Raw genomic sequence first — 21,144 nt, 5'->3', positions numbered from 1 at the left:
CATTTGCCCACATAACTTGTTGTGCAGCATAGAGTACCAATACCTCAGATGTGTTAGGACATGTGATTATCGTCTGAATAACATTCATGAATAAACTTGTTTAGTATTAACAGATCTCGATACAAAAACCTGCCTTCCCTGCTCTTGTTACAATTTTCCGATTTCAAAATCTATCTTGTTCCTCATAGTTTGTATTACGATGCAAAGAAAACTGAAAAAAAAACGAACTGGGAAGTGAGGGGATGGAGAGAAAAAAACAAGAAGAAGGTGTATATATACACCTCCTTTAAACTGATCAAAATTCAATTTCATTTATAGTACGATATAAGTTGCATACCATTTACAATTTTGTGTGATATTAGATCGTTCATCAATTTCTTGTTTCCACATTCCACCCTGTAAGAATCCTTTTCATACGTGGACGGGATCTTTATCTGTTTAGAACCCAAAACCAATCATGATTCTGGCCTGTCCGCCCATACAGCTGACACCTAATAATACAGTAAGGGGGCAGTGTTATAAAACTTAAAAAACAGAAACAATTAAAGGAGTACAATAAATTAATCAATATGCAGAAAGTCCACAAAATAATAGAGAATAATTAAAAAGAGAGGAGAGGTACAAAAACATTCACAATAATAATAATATGTGAAATGCTCACTATGTGGAGCCACAAATATAAGGGTGCATCCACGAGAAGAGGCATTCATCAGTACGTCGCGGAGCCAATGTCACAATATCATTCTCATCAGTTCACCTTGAAAGTGCTTACCCCGTGATATTGCGAAATGTGTTATGAGTCAACCGCATGACTAGAAGTTGACGGGAAAAAGTGGCAAGCCCTCTTAAATGTTCCAAGAGTTCCCCCGTCATCGCGGGATCTTCAATGTATACTAGCATGACGTCATCCCAAACATATTTCCAGTATGGCGCCATAAGGACCTGTGCTTGAAGAGAGAAGGTCTCAAAAATATCGGGTGTTCTGGGATCAGGTTTGTGCTGTGTTATTTACATATTTCTCCCAGTACGTTCCATTCAGAACCAAACAAGCAACAAAGTCGGCACTTTCTGTTTGTGCGCGGCCTACCCTTAAATTGTGTGACCTGAAATAATGCTGCATTCAACGATAAGTCACATTAGATCCAGAGTTCCTGACGTAAGCGTCCTGCATTTGCTGATAAAACCTGACATGCCATCACCTAAGACCCCACGCAGTGTACGCCTTACATATTCTATACCTTAATATGTGTCACTAGCCGCACATCAGCCTTCTCTCACTTTGCGTAAGTCTCAGCAAGAAAGCCCGCCCTGATCCCTGATCCCTGATCCCTGACCCTCTTAAGTTTTCAGTCAACAATCAAATCTCCTGCACCACATTTTATCAGTGTCACTGCTAGAGGTGTTATCTTAGAACAGTCTTCCCTTTCCTTAAGAGCTTTAATTGCTGCCCACTGAGAAGCAAGGGTAGAAGGGGCTAATCCTTGTTCAAAAATTCTCTTCGAAATTTGAGATTTTTAAAAGGGTCAAGCGAAGATGCTTCTAGGTTTTTCGAAACTCCACGTTTTGAAAGTAGTTTCAGTATTTTTTTTTCTTTTCTTAAATAAGAGCGTAAGGTTGATTTTCTAGAAGTTTGAATATGGAAGGCAACCAACTGTAAACAGTTTAGAGATGCTGTGTTGAATTGCTGCCATCTTTAGTGGGGACAGGAATACATGTCACTAGAGAGTGTTGATCTACACCACGATACACAAGTTTTCTTGAGAGGGTTGATGAATGGATCTCTGGTAAATGATTATGAAGCCCAGTTGGTGCTGGACTCTGGTGCCTCATTCTCTTGAGCCTTAAAAAGAGAGGGAGGAGAAAGCAACCAATCGTCAAGATATGGGAATATTGTGACTCCACAAAATTGAATGTATCCCACAACATCATACCAAAAGATAGAAAAGGAAATTATGATCCTTTACCCTAATCCAAAGAAATTGCTGACTCAAGGTTGCCATCCCCACACCTCTCACCCCCACCCCCCATACTCAGGCCTGGCCTCAAAAGGGAAAAGGTCCTTTGTCATGGAAATTCCAAGGAGGACATTTAAATATAATTGGTTTCTTACAAGAAGTCAACTAGAATGGTTTGAGAATCTTCTTTTCCTCTGCTGCTTTATGTACTGTTATCAAGATCACTACCAAACAGCTTTCCCCAATGAAAGTTACCTTTTGAATTTGATTTCTCTCAGTAGATTATATCCACAGTAGTCTATGACCAGATACTGTTAGTCCTGTAGAAGAGGATGCAGCTGCCCATAGGCTGTCTAAGGATGCATCTGAGAGAAAGTGTGAGACCAGTTCCATGTAGGCTAATATACTAGAAGGGTCTTAATTTCCCTGTAAGCATTCGTACAAGGATGGGAATCTTTGCGTATTTGAGTAGTATAAGATGCAAAGGTATTTGCTTTCAATGCAAAATTAGAGGGCTAGGATCTTTTTACGGCAGCCTCTGGAAGAGTGAAATCTTTCACTGCAGGGCTATGTGTAGATTAAATTGATCTTGTTTAGAAAGCGGGGAATGGAAGTTTTATTCGGATCTGTCCATTCAAACAAGATGTCCGTAATTACTTAATGGAAAGGCAAATCATCTGCATCATCAGTGGTATATTGAGAGTAAAAACGCTTATCCTGACGAGGTTTTGTCTATTTTGAAAACGGGGAAGCGGCACGCAATGCAGTGTTTCCTCTGTTTTTATAGTTGCATCTGCGCACAGTCTCCCTGACCATGGGCCATATTACCCCGCACGGTTTCCAAGCAGCCCAACCACCAGCAAATGGACAATTAGCACATCAACAACTACCGTGCCCAGCGACAGCAGAGAATAGCTACAAAGTTCATTCACAAAAAAGAAATAATTAAAATTGCCTCCTTTACACCGTCTGAGAAAGGACAGGAATATGCAGGAAGTAATGGCCGTCAGGAGTATGCATATAAGCATGGACATAGAAAATAACGTATACGTAAAATTACCATCGCTCTTATGGTTTTGTGAAACTTCCTTTCTGAGGCTGGACCGTCTCAGACAAGGAGGTCTTAGATGAGGGGGCAATATAAATCTGACCTCCGCTGCTCAGTATTTCCGATGGAGACTGGGCATTTCTTCCCCATTTCGGCATTGAGGATTCCCCTTTGACAGCCCTGTGCCAGTTCAGGATTGCTGTAAGAAGAGATGCGTGCATCTGGCACAGGATTTGGAGTGTGGGAAAATGTGAACCTTTTCTCTCACTAACCTTCCATAATTTGTTCAGATACTTCGACTACTACCCATAGTTCTCAGTTTCCTCCATTTGTGTTTTCACGCCAGAACCTCTTTTGAGGAAAACATAGTGCCAAGTTCACCCCAGTTTAAAAGATGCAATGATTTTGATTTGATATATATATATATATATACATTTTATAAAGCGCGGCGTCTGCCCTTGGGCTTCTTGGTGTTGACTTTCTTAATGAAGCAATGGAAGAAACTATAGGGGGTGAGTAAAGAGCCAGATCATCAATGATTTCCTTAAAGTAGAGTGGTTGGCTTGGCTCCTCAAATGCGGTGGCATTTGGTTCCATAACTTAGCAGCATTATGGACCAAACTTCTACCTCCCCAAGACACTTTCCTGATAAAATGGATCCGTACCTTATTATCCGAAGATGACCTCAGTACTCTTGCAGGTGTGTTTAAGGAGAGTTACTGTCTGAAAAACTCTGGTCCTTGCTGATGGAGCGCTCTGTGTGTTAAATAGAGAGCCTTAAAGGCCGTCCTCTTTAACAGGGAGCCAGTGCATGTTTTGTCTGTCTTTGGAAACCTGATCAGACTTTTTTGACTTAGTAAGAGCAGGACAGCCGCATTCTGCAGCCTCTGAGGTCTTGTTAGGATGCCTTGCTGAACTCCCACGTACAAGGCATTACAATAGTGTAACCCTGATAGGACCATTGCATCTTTAGAAGTCGGGTGGTAGGAAAGGGAGGGCTTTCTTGAGAATTTTTAGGATCAACAAGCCGGATGCGTGGGGCGATTTGTCTGGTCCCTTAACGTGAGGTTGGAGTCGAAGTAGACGCCTATTGTTTCTAACTTTTAGGACTAGACATGGCAAGGATCCTAAGGATTGCAGCCACTAGGATAAATTACAAAAGGAGGAGCCTCGCCCGAATATGAGAACCTCAGTTTTATCGGAATTCACTTTCAAGGCCTGTGAGTGCATCAGTCTGTTGTTGCGGTCATGCATGCGTTAAACGTAGCAGAGACTTCCTCCCAGTTCTCCTCTGCAGAGATCATGATTTGTGTGTCATCTGTGTAGGATACAGTGGAGAAGCCAACAGATTTAATCAGTTTCATCAGGGGAGTCATATAAATATTGAAAAGTGTCGGACTCTGAGATAATCCCTGTGGGACACCATATGGTAAGGTAAATGGTACTGAGGTATGCATCTCCATGCTAATAGTTTGCTCTCTATTGTCTACGAATGAGGAGAACAGTCTGAAAGCAGGATCGCGGGTTCCTATATCACACAGTCTTTGCTTTAAGTTATCATGACATACCATGTTCAAAGCAGCGGAAAGGTCTAACAAGACCACCACTGCCTTTCCTTTGCTGTCCAGGACTTCCCTAACTTCTTCTGAGACCGCAACCATCCTTAAGCCAAACTGGCATAAATCAAGAATGTGGTTCTTCTCCAGGTAGATGGTGAGGGCGGTATTCTGGTGTCATTCTAACATTTAGGATAGGAAAGGGAGTCTGGCGATGGGCAATTCTCTTTCTCCATAGGGTCGAGTCTGGGTTTTTTCAGAAGAGGCCGAAAGGAGGCTTTCTTGCAGTCTCTGGAAAAGACACCTAATGCTAAAACTGTGTTAAACAGTTGTATGAGATATGGTTTGACGTAGTCACCTAATTTGAAAGAGTCTAGCTGGACAGGGATCAGTAGGAGCGCCTGACTTTGTGCGACTTAAGAGACTACCGAGGTTATCTTTGGAGATCGCTGGGAATTTCTCAAGCACATGATATTCTACTTCCTGAGGGATTGCATGTGGTGCTGAAAGATAGTCCATTTTCATTTGAGTGGTATCTTGATAAATAATGTCTACTTTGTTCTTAAAGAATTATGTAAGGCTTTCATACATCGCCTGGGTTGGAAGTATTGTTTGTGGTGGGGGGACGGGGGATTGCTGCAGCTCTGACCTTGTCTGTAAAGTATCTGGTCTTTTCTGTGATTATTAGAGATTTGTACTCCTGTATCAGTTCTTTATATTTCCTTTTCTCAACTGCATTATATTCAGACCTCCAAATTTTCTCTTGGCATCGACATTTCTTTTTAAGACCTTCAAACGAGGGACAGTACCAAGGAGAGGATTGACCTAATCTATAGCTAATACTGCTTTTTGATGGCAAGGTGTCATTTATGGCATTGTGCATCCAGTTAGTTAAGTTTAGCACAGCCTCATTGGGATCATTCACTGCGATGGGTTTCGATTTGTCAAGGGTTTTAAAGTTAACTAGTAAGAAAAAGACATGTCCATTTTCAACACTGACTAGCACACCTAAACAGGTGTGTACGTCTACAGTGGGGATCAGTGTGAGACTATGCTTTCCAAATATAAAGTTTTACATTCACCTAACTGAAATCTGTGTTGACCCCCCTGGGAAACTATATTGCACCTTAACCGCATTGCTGCGGTGGCTTTTCCCGCTGTGTGCGGCATTTTTAAATTTACCGCGTTACATGACGAGCTCAGCTCGTCATCAGCACACGGCAGGTAAGCCTGATGACGAGCTGAGCTCGTCATCAGCATCGAAGTGGTTAACAGATCTGTGTGAAAAATGTATTTGGGGTTGTGCCTAAATGTTGCACGTGTGTACATTCTCTTTATGAATATGTTCCTGCACAAATGCACATCTTAACTGGTCTGTTAGCACAGATTTGGAACAAACATTTTTGAATCGGTCCCTTATGTTTGTGGCGACTGTGTTTGTGGGCAAAGATAAAGTTGTAGCAAGCTATCTCATTAACAAGAAGGCAGGCCTGCAGAATTGAAGTTAAAGGACTGCCAACCAACATACATCCAGCACTTGCTGTTTTTTAAAACAAAACACTTGGCCTCAAAATTTACAATCTGGTCATAGCTAGCGACTTCACCATCAGACCCTTGCCTGCAAAAGTCTCTAAAAAGCATTCTATCTACAACTGCGGCAACCCAAGCTATGAGTATCAAAAAACACTTCCCTTCCCTTCGGAACTCACAATGTCTTGCAAATAACTACTTATCAAGAACCATCTAGATCCAGCAGATGCAGTCAGCTTCAGAACAATTCAGAATAACCCGTACTTTGAAAAACTGAATGAAAGAGCAGCAAATCTGCAACATCTTGCAGAAAACAACCTGGTGTTAGATGAATAAATTGGTTCTGCCTTGGAAGAGGCACATAATCTGTACTGATCTCCATCTTGGATGATGTGAAGACCACAGAGTAAATGAATGGCATTGCTGCACTGTTTCTACTTGGGGAGGCCTCCACGTTCAACACAGTTCAACGCCACTCCCTTAACATTGCAGTAACTTGACATCAATGAATCGTTCTTGATAGGATCCCCGCTGCCTTTCAAATGTATTAGTGCTGCAGCAACAATTTGCTTATGATGGGTGTTACCCCGAAACCGGCTGTGAGAAGTTGGCCTGGCATATGCTGTCCACTAGTTCTAGTGGGCACCTTGCATCAGTCCAAACAACCCTTATTGGTGATAGGTTTAAAGACAACCTTTATTGAAAGCTATCCTAGTGGTAGCTATGGAGAGCAGCCTTCAGGGTAAGTCTTGAAGGAGTGTAAAGCAACTTGGTTTACAAGATTATAACATCTTGAATGACCAAATGAAAGGAGAACCACACAAGGTATATATAAAATATATGTATTTATTACTAAATACTCTCTACTAACCTCTTTATGAGATTAGAGAACAAGATACACAATATCAACATGATACAACTTCAGTAAATAGCACAATATACAATGGGCCCCAGGGGGAGGCCAAACCATATATTAAGAAAGTGGTATAAGAACCACGACTTGACTAGACACAGTGCCTAGAGCATGTAGAATCACTGGGACCCCAAGGAACCACCCAAGGTAGTTACACAGGGGACCCACGGGTGACGCGTGCAGTGTGAGAACACAGCTGCGAGCTCTGTACGATCCTATGGGAAAGTCGCGGTTGGAAAATGAAAGATTAATGACACTTCGGAGAGGACTTGGAGCAAACCCTATTAGACTTAGAAGGTTCTAAGGCCAGCACCCATTTGAGCACCAGAGTACTCGTGTTACCTCATCCAGGGAAGCCGGGTGCATAGGTGCCAAATGGAGTCTGGAATCGTCGCTGTTTTCAATGGCAAGTTGCTTTAAAGTGCTGCTGCTGTGGAAAGGAAAAGTGTCAGGTGTGATCCAAGCCTGGATCGAGGATGTGAAGTACCTGAAAGCAGAGGGGACAGAGTCTGGGTCACTTAAGGGTGACCAGGCGCACGGTAGACCAATGCCCACCAATGTCAGGTGTTTCAGGGCGATGAGGTGAAGCTTTACTCCGCTGCCTCGGGGACCAGGAGACGTCGACGATGACCAGGGTCTGCAGGCGAGCTGTTCCACAAAGGATGTTGAGTGCTGGGGGATCGGTGTCCGGATCTGACACCAACAAGCCTTGGCAACAAAAACCAACGTGGTGAGAGTAAAAAGGCTTCGGGATGAACCAGAAAGGTCCAGTTGTCTCCCTAAGCGATGGAGAGTCAGGGTACATCTGGAGCAACCAGGTAAGCCCGTTCAAAGTTACAGTACCCTTCTCAGGGACCCACAAGTCGACGTATAAGGGTTCGCGAAGTGACCTCGAGAGGAATCATATCTCCGCCGCTAGGACTGACGGGGAGGTATGATTCCAAGGTGTTTGACACCAAACACAACATGTTTCCTTGCAGCCATCCCAAAGTTAGCATTTACCGCAAGGTTATAATGCACTTAAGAGTATATGGTTTGGCTGCATCACAGAACAACCCCGGTTAATAGATTCCGAGGGCTGCAGAGGGGCCCTGCTCTTGCATGGGCACATGCTCACACAAAACCCAGCACCCTGCATTCAGGATTGATAAGGCCTGCCATAGGGGTGACTACTAGGTTTATATGTGTAGTGATATAATGTTGATATAGGGAACCTATATCTAAGTAAGGGGTGCATATACCACCTTACACAGGTTGCTGTAGCAGACCTGTGATGTCATTTTCAGTGGTCTCTCAGTGGTGGCATAATACATGCTGCAGCCCCTGAGAGGCCTCCTGGGTACCTATGCGTACCTATGCACCAGGCACAGGATACCATATACTAGGGACTTATGAGGGTACCCCAGAATCCAATCTGTGGTGTACATAAAGTACATGCAATAATTTTAGAGAGGAAGCAGCTAGGCTGGGGCCCTGGATAGCAGGGTCACAGCCAGACTAAATGCGAAAAACAGTGAAACATCAGTAAAAAGTGGGGATAACTATAAAAAGCAGATCCTACTCTCCTACACCGGTCACAGGATGCTTGTTTCTGGTCTAGGGAGAACCCGGCTTGGCAGTTCAAGCTGGACTGCTCCCATGAGGAGTAGGGTCAAGAGTGGTTTGCAAATGGCTGGGTCCAAACTGGGGTGGCATAGCGAGCAAAAGAACAACTTATTTAACCCAGATCACTTGACTGGGGTTATAGTGTAGTTCCTACATTCCCAATAGGCTCTGCACATTGGAATAACATATCCTATAGATTTGACGTAGGACTTATGTCGACTAGGTCTCTATCGAATATATTAGACTTAATTGTGAGTGCCAGCTAGCTCAGAGGTCACTAGAAACTTTCTCGAATACACAAGAAGGGATTAGTTTCTGACAACCGCATAAAAATGACAACTTTGTTTCCCCCAGATAAAACGTATCTTCATAGTCGTGGAAACAATAGATAGATATTTTACTCAGTCGTTCGTGCATGCTTCGTTTCATCAGAGGTGCAGAGAAGTAGAGAGACAGGCGTTTTCAATAAAAGGATTTATTGAACAGTCTTCTTTCTCATGCAAAATAAATTAACTGCTACAATCGTAATACTGGCTGTAAAGTATAATGCGTACAGCAAGAAGAGGATTATAAAATAATACCGTAAAAGCATGGTATGGTTTCTAAGCCATAAATACATAGATAAATAACAAAGACAAAAAATGCTCAACTGGTGCTTCTAAAATACGCCTACTTCAATGTACCTAACCTAAGTCTAGTACAAGGTAAGAAGTAAGTATGATGTAGCATAGGTTTAGTTTTCTTTGCCAAGAATCTATCCAAGATTTCTCTTAGGGTCTAATCCGCTCCGTACCTTGGTTTTAGAATGAAGGAGGTCTGGTATCTCTGTCTCGGACTCGATTTCCCAACACGGGAGCTTTGAAACTCTGGAGCTGGATACTCAGCGAGAGAAAGGACAGCTTCTCCGTCAGTGCGTAAGGTCAGCTGGAGGGTCGGCATCCTTCGGCACTTGCTGTAGCGAGCTGCGTCGGGCAAGTAGATAGTCGGACTGCTCCGAACCACTGTGTGTTTGCTAGGGCAAGTATAGGCATATTTATACCTTGAATGTGCCAGGTTTTGACGTAAAGTCGGACATAATAACGTCACCAAAGAACCCCAAGGGAATGGTAGTTCTTTGAAAACGCCATGATTTCTAGGACAAATCAATATTCAAGAAAGGGGATGTCCCCGACTGCTGAAGCCCAGTTTTTAAAAAAATTGTTGTGGATTTTTGGAACCAGTGGAAGTAGCCATGCCTGTATTTGGACTGGATGGGCTATTTCTAAATATAGTTATGATTTCTATGCCTATATAAGAGCAAAGCGAATTATACCTATATAAGGGCATGAATCAGTAAATTACACTTGGATCCTAAAGTGCTACACAACAGGGTGAATTATTGATTCATTCAGCATTTTATCCATCATTTGTTGCCGTAGCACTTTTCGCCAGAAGTGAGATGGGTATGCCCAGAAGTGGGTCACTTGCTTGCTGTGCCATTGGATTCAAGCTAGCCTGGCTGATGAGGGGTGTTACCCCACCAAAATGGTCCCAGTATGCTTGTTTCCGATCCAGAGAGGGCTCGGCTTGGCAGTTTGGGCTGAACTTTTCCCCATTAGGAGGAGGGTCAAGACTGATTTGTATATCGCTGGGTCCAAACTGGGTTGGCATAGAGAGCAAAAGAACAATGGATTTGAGCCAGGGCGAATGTTTGATTCATTCAACATTCCGTCCATCATTTATTGCTGCAGCACTTTTCAAATGTATTAAGCATAATCTTATGAACTCCATTCACATGTCTACCATTCAAAAGCAATGGAGGAACACCTCAAACATTGCTCCACTTTGCTTTGATGTCTATCTCAGCCCAATATTAGTTCTCATCAAATTGTTCGACCGGACGTGCTTCACCTATTCCAATGTAAGTCAAACCATCCTGAAACTTGGAGTGCAATGGATCTTGAAAGATCAAGGTTCAACAAGCCATCAACCAACGGAGCCTGACAAATGAGCGTTATGTTACTTCATCCGAAATTGAGATCCTGACATGCGGAGTTTGGAAGAACTACCCATCCTCGATAGTCTGGACCCAGGAACCTGGTACTTAACCAATGACATTGACAGAACTGAGATCTTGTGCTGATCATGGATCCAGCCTATCCCTGGATCCCAGAGTAAATCAAGCCATGAGATGTGCATGCCACAGGTAGTGCCTTCTTCCTCATGTGAATCCATTTCCCATAACTAGCATTCCCACAGAAGCTTTAGGATAACATACCACTTGTTCTTTCTTCGCTGCTGATAGTCAATACAGTGAAGAAACAATAGCATAATCCTAGCCTCCGGTCCTGACATAGAATCCGATGCACTGTAGCAAGGCAGCTACTACATGTTCAGCATAATAATCTAATTTATCTGGCCAGTGAAGCATTTGATTGACTTCTTATCACAAAATGTTCTGCTTTCAGGAACAAGTGCAGCACTCCTAGAGCCAACAACTGCAAAGGCCAAGTTTTTATCCAAATGTTGGAGCGGCAGTTTACTATCACTACTTATAAGAAGAAACACGTCAGTTGAACCACTTTCTGTATACATGCTGCTAAGTTCTGGAACGCTAACCCGACAATAACTAGAATCATCTAAAAGCACTTGGAATTGAAAAAAAAAACTGTGATGCCATGACTAGTCTAGATTATGTCTCCACAACTAGATGTAACTAACTCCTATGAATAGGAAAGAGAAACAATTATGCCATGTGTAGTTTGAATGGAATGTGGAGGACATATATTCAAAGAATTTCACAATTCTCTTTAGCACGTGCCTAGTCCCAGTAGACTGCCAAGTGAGGATTCAACCACTGGCATACTGACCCTGCCAATTGCTAAAGCACCATCCCAATCATCCATACCCTAATCATTTGCTAGCAAATGTTTCTGATTCCTGAAATATGCATTGTTGTGTGGTGCTGACTACCCTATTTAATATGTTTAAGTCTTACTATCGACTGAAATAAACTATTCACTGTTTCAGGCTCTGTGAGGGTGTCACTGGTGCATAGTGTAATTTTTCTTTCTTTTCTTTTCTTTTCTTTTCTCTATTGCTAGGAATACCAGCTTTTGTGAGTTTCTATTGCTGCATTTCTTGTGTTGTTTTGCTTTGACACAATCAATCTTCAGTTGCTGATTGAGTGACCTGAAGAAGAAATCTGAGTAACCATGTTGACTAAAGAATGTATTTGGTCTATAAACCTGAATTGTCTCTCAGTTAGAATTTTGTTTTTTTTCCAGTCACTATTATTCATAAAATAGTCCACCTTGATCATCCTTTCTGTTTATTGAGAAACCTTATGAACTGAAGGCCACCTTGCTGTCTACTCTTAGGGAATATTTTCTTTCAATAATTAGATTTAATAAATTCAAATTTGGAGGAATATCCTTTAGAGTTCTAGGTCCAAAATGGTGGAAAGAATTTCCCCAACGGTTAAGTGAAAAATCGGGTTTGCTGACATTCAGAAATTCTTTTTAAGACCAGGCTTTTTGGTCTTCCATTGTAACATTCAATTTTTGCTGTACATGTGTGGGTTGTAGGTTTGTGCTCTATAAATCTAGATGGTTAGAGAGTTCTTCCTGGAGACACAAGATCTCAAATAACGTTGGGCTCAATACAGTTCATAGTGTTTTCTATACTCTCTGGTTTGACTACTTTGTGGTATGTCCTTCTTTTAGCAGGTCGCCAGCAGGAATCACCAAAGGATAATATCCTGATCTCCTATGTAACCGATGAAAGCAACATAGCTGACTTGTCTATTTGACATCTAAACTTGGATGTAACTGCGTACACTAGCCCTGAATGGGCCTAAACTAATGTGGTGATTTTAGAGTTTTAATACCATGGTTTCCCTACCCTGCTAGTGTCTGCAGTTTCTGGGACCTGCTGACTTCAAAGGTGTCAACAGTCGTTCTTAAAGGACAATTCCCAGGTGACTGCCGAAGTTTGATCCCAATGCTCATACCTTATATTGCTACCCACCTTTAAGATGTAAAACCAGGAAGGTCTTTCATCACCTCCCCCGGGGGATCAAACTTTGGGTTGGTCTTCTGCTTTAGGCATGGAGGGATAACAATATTCCAAATTTAGGAAGCTTGTCAAAACAGTTGTTTCTTCCTCTGTCAGTGGGAGCTGAAGTTCTATCAAACAATGTATTTCCATCTACGCTTGTTGTATAGACGTGTGCTTTAGAGTGGTATATAAGACATTTGCAGTGTAGTGATAGTAAATTCAAATGAACTCAGCAGACACTGTACGTTTTTCATAGTCTTCATATGTATTAAGAGTAAACCTTGTTCGGATCAATAAGTTCTTATGGAAAATTACGACTCTTATACAAGCTAGTTAATTCTTTTTTCAATTTATAGGTTCGCGAGTGGAAGAACCAAGGGAGTAAAACGCACATGTGTACTGGCAGGCCGGGCTGGTTAACTGTGTCTCTACGTGTTGGGAAGTACAAGAAGACGCATAAGAACATAATGATAAATCTAATGGATATTTTGGAGGTGGATACAAACAAAAGGGTAAGTCTTGCATTGACAGTATAACAAAGTCTAAGGTCGCTTTATCAAATATTTATTTATTTTTATTTATTTATAAAATTTCTATAGCGCACAAATACCTTCCGGTGTCTCTGCGCTAGAGCTTACAGATTGCAAAGGGGTTGGGAGTTTACTGATTAAAAGGCCAGGTTTTAAGATGCTTTCGGAATGTTAGCAGTGATGGGCTAAGTTTGATGTAGGGAGGGAGCATGTTCCACAGTTTAGAAGCGGCAACCACAAAGCGTTTGTCTCCCCATGTGGCTTTTTTTGTGCGTGGGATTTGAAGCTGTTGGGCTGCAGATGAACGTAATGTTCGACTAGGCGTGTAAACACAAATGTCCTTTTTAAAAAATCTGGTCCAATGTTGTTCAATGCCTTATATGTGATACACAAGGCCTTAAACTTCGTGCGGCTTCTAACCGGCAACCAATGTAGTTGACGAATGATGGGAGAAATAGATGAATACTTCGGTGTGCCGGTTAGAATCCTTGCGGCAGCATTTTGGACAAGCTGTAATTTGTTCAAAACTTGCTCCTGCGCGTTCAACAGTAGGCCATTGCAATAGTCCATCTTGGACAATACCAAAGTGGACATTAGGGTCTTGCCTGCATTTGGGGGAAGAAATGGAAGCAATTTCTTTACCATTCTTAGGGTAAAAAAGGAGGCTGAGACCACTGCGTTGGCATGGCTGACCAAAGCTAGCTTGTTGTCGAATAGAACCCCCAAATTCCTAACTTTGGATACTGGTGATGGAGGGGTTCCTAACTCCGAAGGCCACCAAACTGGGGACCAAGACTGGGTCAGCGCACCAAATACCATGACCTCAGTCTTGTCAGAATTTAACTTTAGACAATTCTGATCCATCCAGGTACTGATGGCTCTCATACCCTCCTGGTTAGCGGCCACTGCTCCTCTATTTTTGTGGATCGCCAGGACCAGCTGGGTGTCGTCAGCGAATGAGGTCAGTCCAATACCAAATGACTTGATCACCCTCGCCAAGTCCGACACGTAGATGTTAAAAAGTGTCGTACTTAGCGAGGAGCCTTGAGGGACTCCACAAGGCAGAGTGAAATCAGGAGAGTAATAACTCCCCATCTTCACAGACTGCTCTCTATCAGCCAGGAAGGATGCCAGGAGGGCTTTGGCTTTGCCCTGAATGCCTATTGCAGCGACACGGTCGCTCAAGATGGTATGATCGACTGTGTCGAAGGCTGCAAACAAATCCAACAGTGGTCCATGATTATCCTGACCTCCTCTGCTGCCTTTATTAGAGCAGTCTCAGTCCCGTGGCCCTTCCTGAACCCAAACTGGGTGTCATCCAGCAGATCGTTCTGATCAATATAGTTCGACAGCTGTAAGTTCATTGCCTTTTCAAACATTTTGATGGATAGGGAAGCGAGGCAATAGGGCGATAGCTTTTAGGCTCTAATGGATTTAGGGTCGTCTTTTTTTTTTTTTTTTTTTTTAAGAGAGGTTTTACATTGGCCTTCTTCCAGATTGAGGGGTAGTCAGTCCCCTGTCCGAAACATGGCATTACAGATGTTAGTGAGCACCGGGGCTATCAGATTGGATAATGGTTTGAGGATGAATGGGGGACATGGATCCAAAGGTGATCCTGACTTAACAGTGTTCATAAGTTCTTTCATAGACAGTTGGGATAGTGGGGAGAAAGCCTCAAAGGTTGGCTTATGGGACGTGAGAGGGATCTCCAAGCAGGCTGAATCAGTAATAGTTCTTTTAGTAAAGTTGTTAAAGATGTCTTTGACCTTTGCCTTGAAAAATTCCGCTACCTTATTGCAGAAAATTTGAGACTGCTCTGTGGTGGCAAGAGCTGGTGGATTGGCTAATTTTTTAACCACCTGATATAGCTGTTTGCTCGGGTTTTGAGCTTGTTCTATTCGTGTACTATAAAAGTTACATTTTTCTGCAATTATGAGTTTTTTGTAGCTTGACAAAGCTTTCTCGTATGTATCTCTGTCATTGTTGTCGTATTTCATATGCCAACGCCTCTCCAAATTTCGGCATCGTTGTCTTTCAAGCCTTAGTGGTTCAGAGAACCACGGCGCGGAGGGTTTAGTGCGGTTTGGCCGCATCTTTATGTTAGGTGCTAAGTGGTTAAAGGCATTGTTCAGCCAAGGTCCATAGTTATTAGATGCTTCATGTGGATCAGATATGTCTTCTGGTCTCGTGGACTCCAAGGTATTATGTAAATCGGTGGGATCAATGTTTTTCCAGTCGCGACATTTAATCTGGGGGCGAATGGGAGGCGATACATTTTTATGATTCCTGACTAAGATAGTAAATTTCACTCCATATAAGCGGGAACACTGTAGGGTAAGTCATATGAGAATTGTTTGTAAATAAGCCATCCAGGATGTGGCCTGCTTGATGAGTGGCTGAGGAGACCCGCTGTTCTAAGCCAGCGGCCGAGAAGTCCGAGATAAGAGTGGCCGAGTCTTTATCTGCAAGATTTTCTAAATGAAAATTAAAGTCTCCCAATATTGTGTAGTCCGAATTGGCAGCTACTGGTTCTAATAGGAAATTAAGGGATTTCAAGAAGGGTATGCGTGAGGTAGGTGGTCGATACAACAGAGTTCCCTTGAAGGTTTGTATAGGAGAGAGAGTAATAGTGAAACCTAAAACATCAGCAAAATCGCAATCTAATGGTTCTGTTTTTATAGCTAAATTGGCTCGGTGTATAATGGCTAGTCCGCCGCCCCTTTTGCCGGATGATCTGTCTAGTCTAATCACATGATAGCCGTCCGGGGTGGCTATACTAAAATCTGGGCCAGATGCTGGATCTGCCCAGGTCTGTTATAAACAGAACGTCTATATATTGTGCACTTCCATGATGCTGTGCTTCATTTTAACAATTTATATTTTTCTGAAGATCTTTTCCCCAGCCAAACATCATCTAGATTTATGACCTTTGTCGAATAAACTCTGCAAGGTTAAATCCTGAAACTGGTGATATAGAAAAGAAAGCATTGGCAAAGGCAATAGGTATGGCTTCACTGTTGTAGCATATCCAGACACATGCTTGCGCATATGTACATTAGCAAATTAAATCCAGACCTAATGATGTACCTTTTTTAGATCTTCATTTCACACCGAAACAAAAGCCTTTATTATTTTATTGCATTGTTTCTGTGACACAGCAGTATTATTCTGAAGATATTCTTGCCATCAACTTAAAAAAGAAAAAAATAGTACATGGCCGCAGTAGCACTGGTAACTTAAATTAAGAAAAAAAGAGTGGATGTTGGAAGCTGAAAGTTTTTTAAAACTCTTGGTCCCGGCAACAATGAGGAGAAGCGGGAGGAAATTAGAATCCCCTCTTTCGAACCTAAAATGGCAGTGCCTAGGTAAAAAGTAAAAGCTAGCAGCTGTTAGGGTCAGACTATTTGGCGAGTCCTGACCCAGAAATAACAATCAATATCAATTAAAAAAGACGTATTAAGGAGAAAAAAGAAAGCTAAAAGGGATTGATTTATGTATACAATGCTTGCATATATTTATATTTGAGTATACTTTTTATGTTTCAATGGTTTTATTGAAGTTTTACATTTAAAGGCATACAGACAATGCTTGCAATAACAGCGTATCAACGTGGTTGATGACAACCCCCGCGTTTTTGAAAGAGCTGGGATTTGTCCACTATGTCGGCAATCTTCTTGTGGCTCAAAAAGAGCCACCATTTGTGAAGCCAGTGCTCGTTTGTATGAGTGGTGGGGTTCTCCAAATGAGAATGGATTGCATGTTTTGTGGCCAGAAAGATGTGAGAAGTGCGCTGGCTTACTGTGGAGTGGAGATAGTAAAAACCCAACAGCAAGTCTTCCTAAGACAGCAAATTCAGGAAGTTTGTTGCGTTTGTAGCCCTGGGAGATTGCATGGAATATAGCTTCCCAAAAGGCCACAATCGAAGGGTTTGGGACCATAGGATGTTAAAGAGTACCGCTGTCCCCTCAACCACGCTAACCTGCTGCCAGGTAGGCCACACTGATAGTGTGCAGGCAGGAGGGGGAGTGCAATGCCAGCAATTCAACATTTTGTAAAGAATTTCCCTGCCCTGCTTGTGTCTCGCAAACTCAGTGTTATGGAGGAATGCTTCTTGTTGTTATCTGGTGTTTAGGGTGAGCTGCAGGTCCCCTTGTCAGTGTAATTAGTATGGTGTTTGGGTGGCGATGTCCGTGTATTGAGGAGGCAATAGATATTGGAGACTAGACTCTTAGAGGAGGTGGCGTTGGAGGTAAAGTTTGAAGGGAGAAAGCTTCCTGGTGGCCCTCGGTTTAACAATAGAGTGGGAGAACAAATGACAGGGCTGGATATAAGGGAATCTCTCAGTTTCTGAAATCCCATAGTCTAGTTTAAGTTCCTCAAGGCCTTTAATTGGTCTCCCGTAAAGAAGTCCTAGAGGGTGAAGTAGCCTTTCTCTCTCCATATGTGAGAGTCCCAGTAAGAACTCCGGGTTGACCAGGATGGGAGTGAGGAGGAGAAGGTAAGAAGGTAATGTCCATCCTAATGGCAATCTAGTCCCAAACAGCTAGGGTGGCTTTAGTGATGAGGGGAGATGTATGAAGGTGGACCTCTCAAGGGCTTGGGGACCCATGTGATCTTGCCCAAAAGTCTAGACACCAGGTTCTGGTCATTGAAGTTCCAGTGTTTGTTAGTTTTCACCTTCAACCATTCGATCATGTAGCATAATTGGGAAGCCTGCTAGTAACAGAGCAAATGCAGCACTCTGAGACTTCCCCTTCCTGAGAGTTGGTGCAGGCTAATCTAGAGTGATGACCTCCCCCTGCCCCTCACCCTCCTCCCCAATATGTAGGCCATACAGGGGCAGTTTCAAGGCACGCAATCTTGTCTTTGGGGATCCGCATGGGAATTGCAGTAATAGGAAAAAGTATAGGATGTGGGGTAGAAGGGTCATATTGAGGGCCACAATGCATCCTACCCAGAAGAGAGATATTTCTCCATGCAAGCAAAAATTTTCTGGTTTCACGCAGGAGAGATTCAAAGCTGCGGGTGGCGCAGGTAGAGAGGGCAGGCGTATGAGGTGGATTCCCAAATTCTTTTGGAGATGGTTGTCTATTAAAATGATGTTGCTGTGGTGAGAAACTCAGTGAGGACTGAGAGGAGTTGGGGAGTGCTTATAAAATAACAGGGTGAAGATGTCTGGGATTGGGGCTTTGGAGAGCCTCCGTTGGCCTATGGCTGTGAGGATTTCAGCCTCCGCTATGGGGTGTCAAGTTCAAGGATGCAGAGAGCCTGGGGAGGGTGACCCAGTTCAGGAATGTCTCTTTACCGAAGGCGTTGGTCGTATAGAGGGATTGCTAATAGGACCAGAAAGGTTGGAGCTTGCTCCAGTGTACAGAGCTGGCCCATTTCTCCTAGTCAGAGTGTTTAAGTTGCTGTTCGGGGGTCATTAGTTCTGTGGTCCCTTTGTATCTAGTGAGGCCGCATGCCTTGCTGCCTCCTGGATGAAGTGGCCCCTAACGACTGCCTTGAGTATGTATGTAAATGTAAATGTATTGGCATTTATATAGCGCACTACTTACCCGTAGGGTCCCAAGGCGCTTCGACCGCTGCGAAACCCTTCCTGGCTTCCCTGAGAGATGGTCCCTTAATGGGTATCTCCAGGGTGAGACCAGGCATCCCCGGCGGTCTGGTGGGGCCGTTAGTGAAGATGAGGCAAGCTAATGCCCAGAGTTGCCGAGTGTGATCGCTGATCAGAGTAGGCACCGAGGCGAGAGAATTATCGAGTCCGCTGACCCTGGTCCAGAAACCTGCCGCGCCCGGAATCGAACCCTGGTCCCGGGCCGTCCTCTGCTCTCGCGTCTGCCGCCTCTAACCAGCGAGCCACACTACCATCCCAGGCCACCTGATTGTCCATATCTTGCGTGTTGTCGTGTCAGTTGTTAGGTGAGTGTCTTTTGAATTTTTGCTATCACAACTGAGTCACGGAGGAGGGAGTCATTGAGCACCAGCATCCACGCTGTGGCTTCCCGCCATCGCCCTTGTGGAGAGCCAGGGTGACAGGACCATGATTGGAGAGGGATTGGGGGTGCTGGTCTGCTTCAGCTATGACATGCTCCAGGCCTTTTTCAAGGAGAATAAGATCAATGCATGCATAAATGCATTGCACTGCCAAAAAGTAAGAATAGTCTGTTTGTCAATGGCGTGTACGCCAAGCATCTAGTGTCTGTGAGCTAGGGTCGCACTTTGCAGACAACTCCAGGGTCCCTCCATGTCGCTAGTGTGATTTTTCTGCTCACGGAGTGTCCGCTGCCTTGACCTGCGGGCCAGTCGGGGTTTGGGTGTCCTCCATGCCTGTTTTACGTTAGTGCTCTCTGCACTAGGCCTTACTATGCCCAATCTCTTTGAGACTGGGGCTGCGAAGCCGCTCACTACCCCGCATTCCATGCCAGCTGGTGCCGCAGGGTGTGGGTTGAGACTGAGAAGGTTTATCACTGTGGTCCTGGCGGACTTAGGACATGATTTCCTTTGCATTTTTGCAGCTGGGTATGTAAGCGAGAACCCCAGGCTGAGCGAAGAGGCACCACTCTGTGCACTCTTTCTCTAGGATTTGGTGCCCCTGCATTGCGCTCTAGGATGGCATCAAAGAGGTCAGAGAGGTATTGAGGGACATCAGCATCACAGACAGTAGCTGGGATTCTACGGATGGTGTTTCAGCGTCACCCTTTTTCTAAGTCCTCGCACCTCTCTTGGAGGATAATTCTTTGGGCTTCTAGGTAAAGGATCCGTCGCTGTAGGTCTTCGCTTGCCCAATGTTTGTTCAGTCTGCACCACATGGTACCCAAGGCCATCAACATCCTGTTGGAGGGCAAGGAGGTTGTGCTGGTGGTTTAATGTCCTTAAACTCTTGGACCTTTTGGTTGAGAAAGTTCTTGATGATGGATTGGTCGTTGACCGCCGCTGTTTTCCCCTCCATTGTAGATGGTTACAGGGAGCTCTGGGTGTTACTGCTGTTGGGGGCCTGGCAGATGTGTGGCGGTGCGGTGTGAATGGTCCCATCCCATAGGCAGTCTGTTCCCCACATGGAGGGCCATCTGGAATGATTAAGTCTGGCCCACTGTCTCATAGGCCTGGGGCTGCGTTTCGGAGACTCCCATAGGTCCATTGGCCCCAGAACCTGCTGGAGTATGTGGAGACACTCTGGGGTCCCCGATGCTGGCGGAGGGTCCCCAAGGAATGGACGGGAAGCTCGGTGATCACAAATCTGCTATCTGTCCAGGCTCAAACATACCCCCTGAGTATACTTTTTAGATGTAAAATAGTCCCTGAAGCATTGCAGTGGAAGCCTGAAAGATACAGCCATATAAAAACCAATAGCATGAGGTCATAAAATATATTTCTAGTGCCAAGCTAGGGCCCACTCTTTGTGTATGTTAGTCTAAAAAAATGTGTTGCAGACAGCTGCTCTTTCTGGGCAGACCTACATGATTCTTTACGTTATATTTCTTTTCTTTTTAACTTAACCAATAAAAAAAGACCACTGCATTGGATCAGTGCAGATTATTGCATAGTGCACACCTAGACAAAGGTAACCAAGCACTGTGCACGGCTGGGAGGCAAGAGTATGATGCACAGTCATTTACAGAGTGGAGGGAGGGGGCTACTCAAGTCAGTAGAATGAAAAGGACATTTTAACATGTCAAGGCTGATTTTTGTTTTTTGAAGAGTTGAGTCTCTAACTTTTGAATTGAATTGATCGAAGGTAGTTTAGGGCTGTTCTGATGGTTACTGGGATATTGTTACAGATCCTGGGTGCATAATTGGAGAAAACCTGTTTCATGTTTTTCTGTGCTTTTTTACTCTGGCATAGCTACGGTGTATGAAGATCTACCTGATTTGACTAGTTTGTTAGCCACATGGGCAGAGGGGGCCTTTCATTGTGGCCTTGTAGATGGTGAAACTAAACTTGAAAATGATGCAGATATGCAGGGAG

General features: G+C 43.7%; 1 protein-coding gene across 2 annotated transcripts in view; it reads left to right on the top strand.

Annotated features, from left to right (window-relative positions):
• DHCR24 (24-dehydrocholesterol reductase) overlaps nucleotides 1-21,144 on the top strand; it is a 150,097-nt gene that overhangs the window by 8,136 nt on the left and 120,817 nt on the right. For both annotated transcript variants that reach the window (XM_086952658.1, XM_086952662.1), the window contains one exon: nucleotides 13,002-13,157. In XM_086952658.1, coding sequence (XP_086808784.1) covers nucleotides 13,002-13,157 — 156 coding nt within the window. The remainder of the gene's footprint in view (nucleotides 1-13,001; nucleotides 13,158-21,144) is intronic.

The sequence above is a fragment of the Lissotriton vulgaris genome, chromosome 1_1 (assembly GCF_964263255.1).
Source record: "Lissotriton vulgaris chromosome 1_1, aLisVul1.2, whole genome shotgun sequence".
Lineage (NCBI taxonomy): Eukaryota > Metazoa > Chordata > Amphibia > Caudata > Salamandridae > Lissotriton > Lissotriton vulgaris.
The sequence above is the reverse complement of the archived record's forward strand: the minus strand, read 5'-3'. Positions and strand labels throughout refer to the sequence as shown.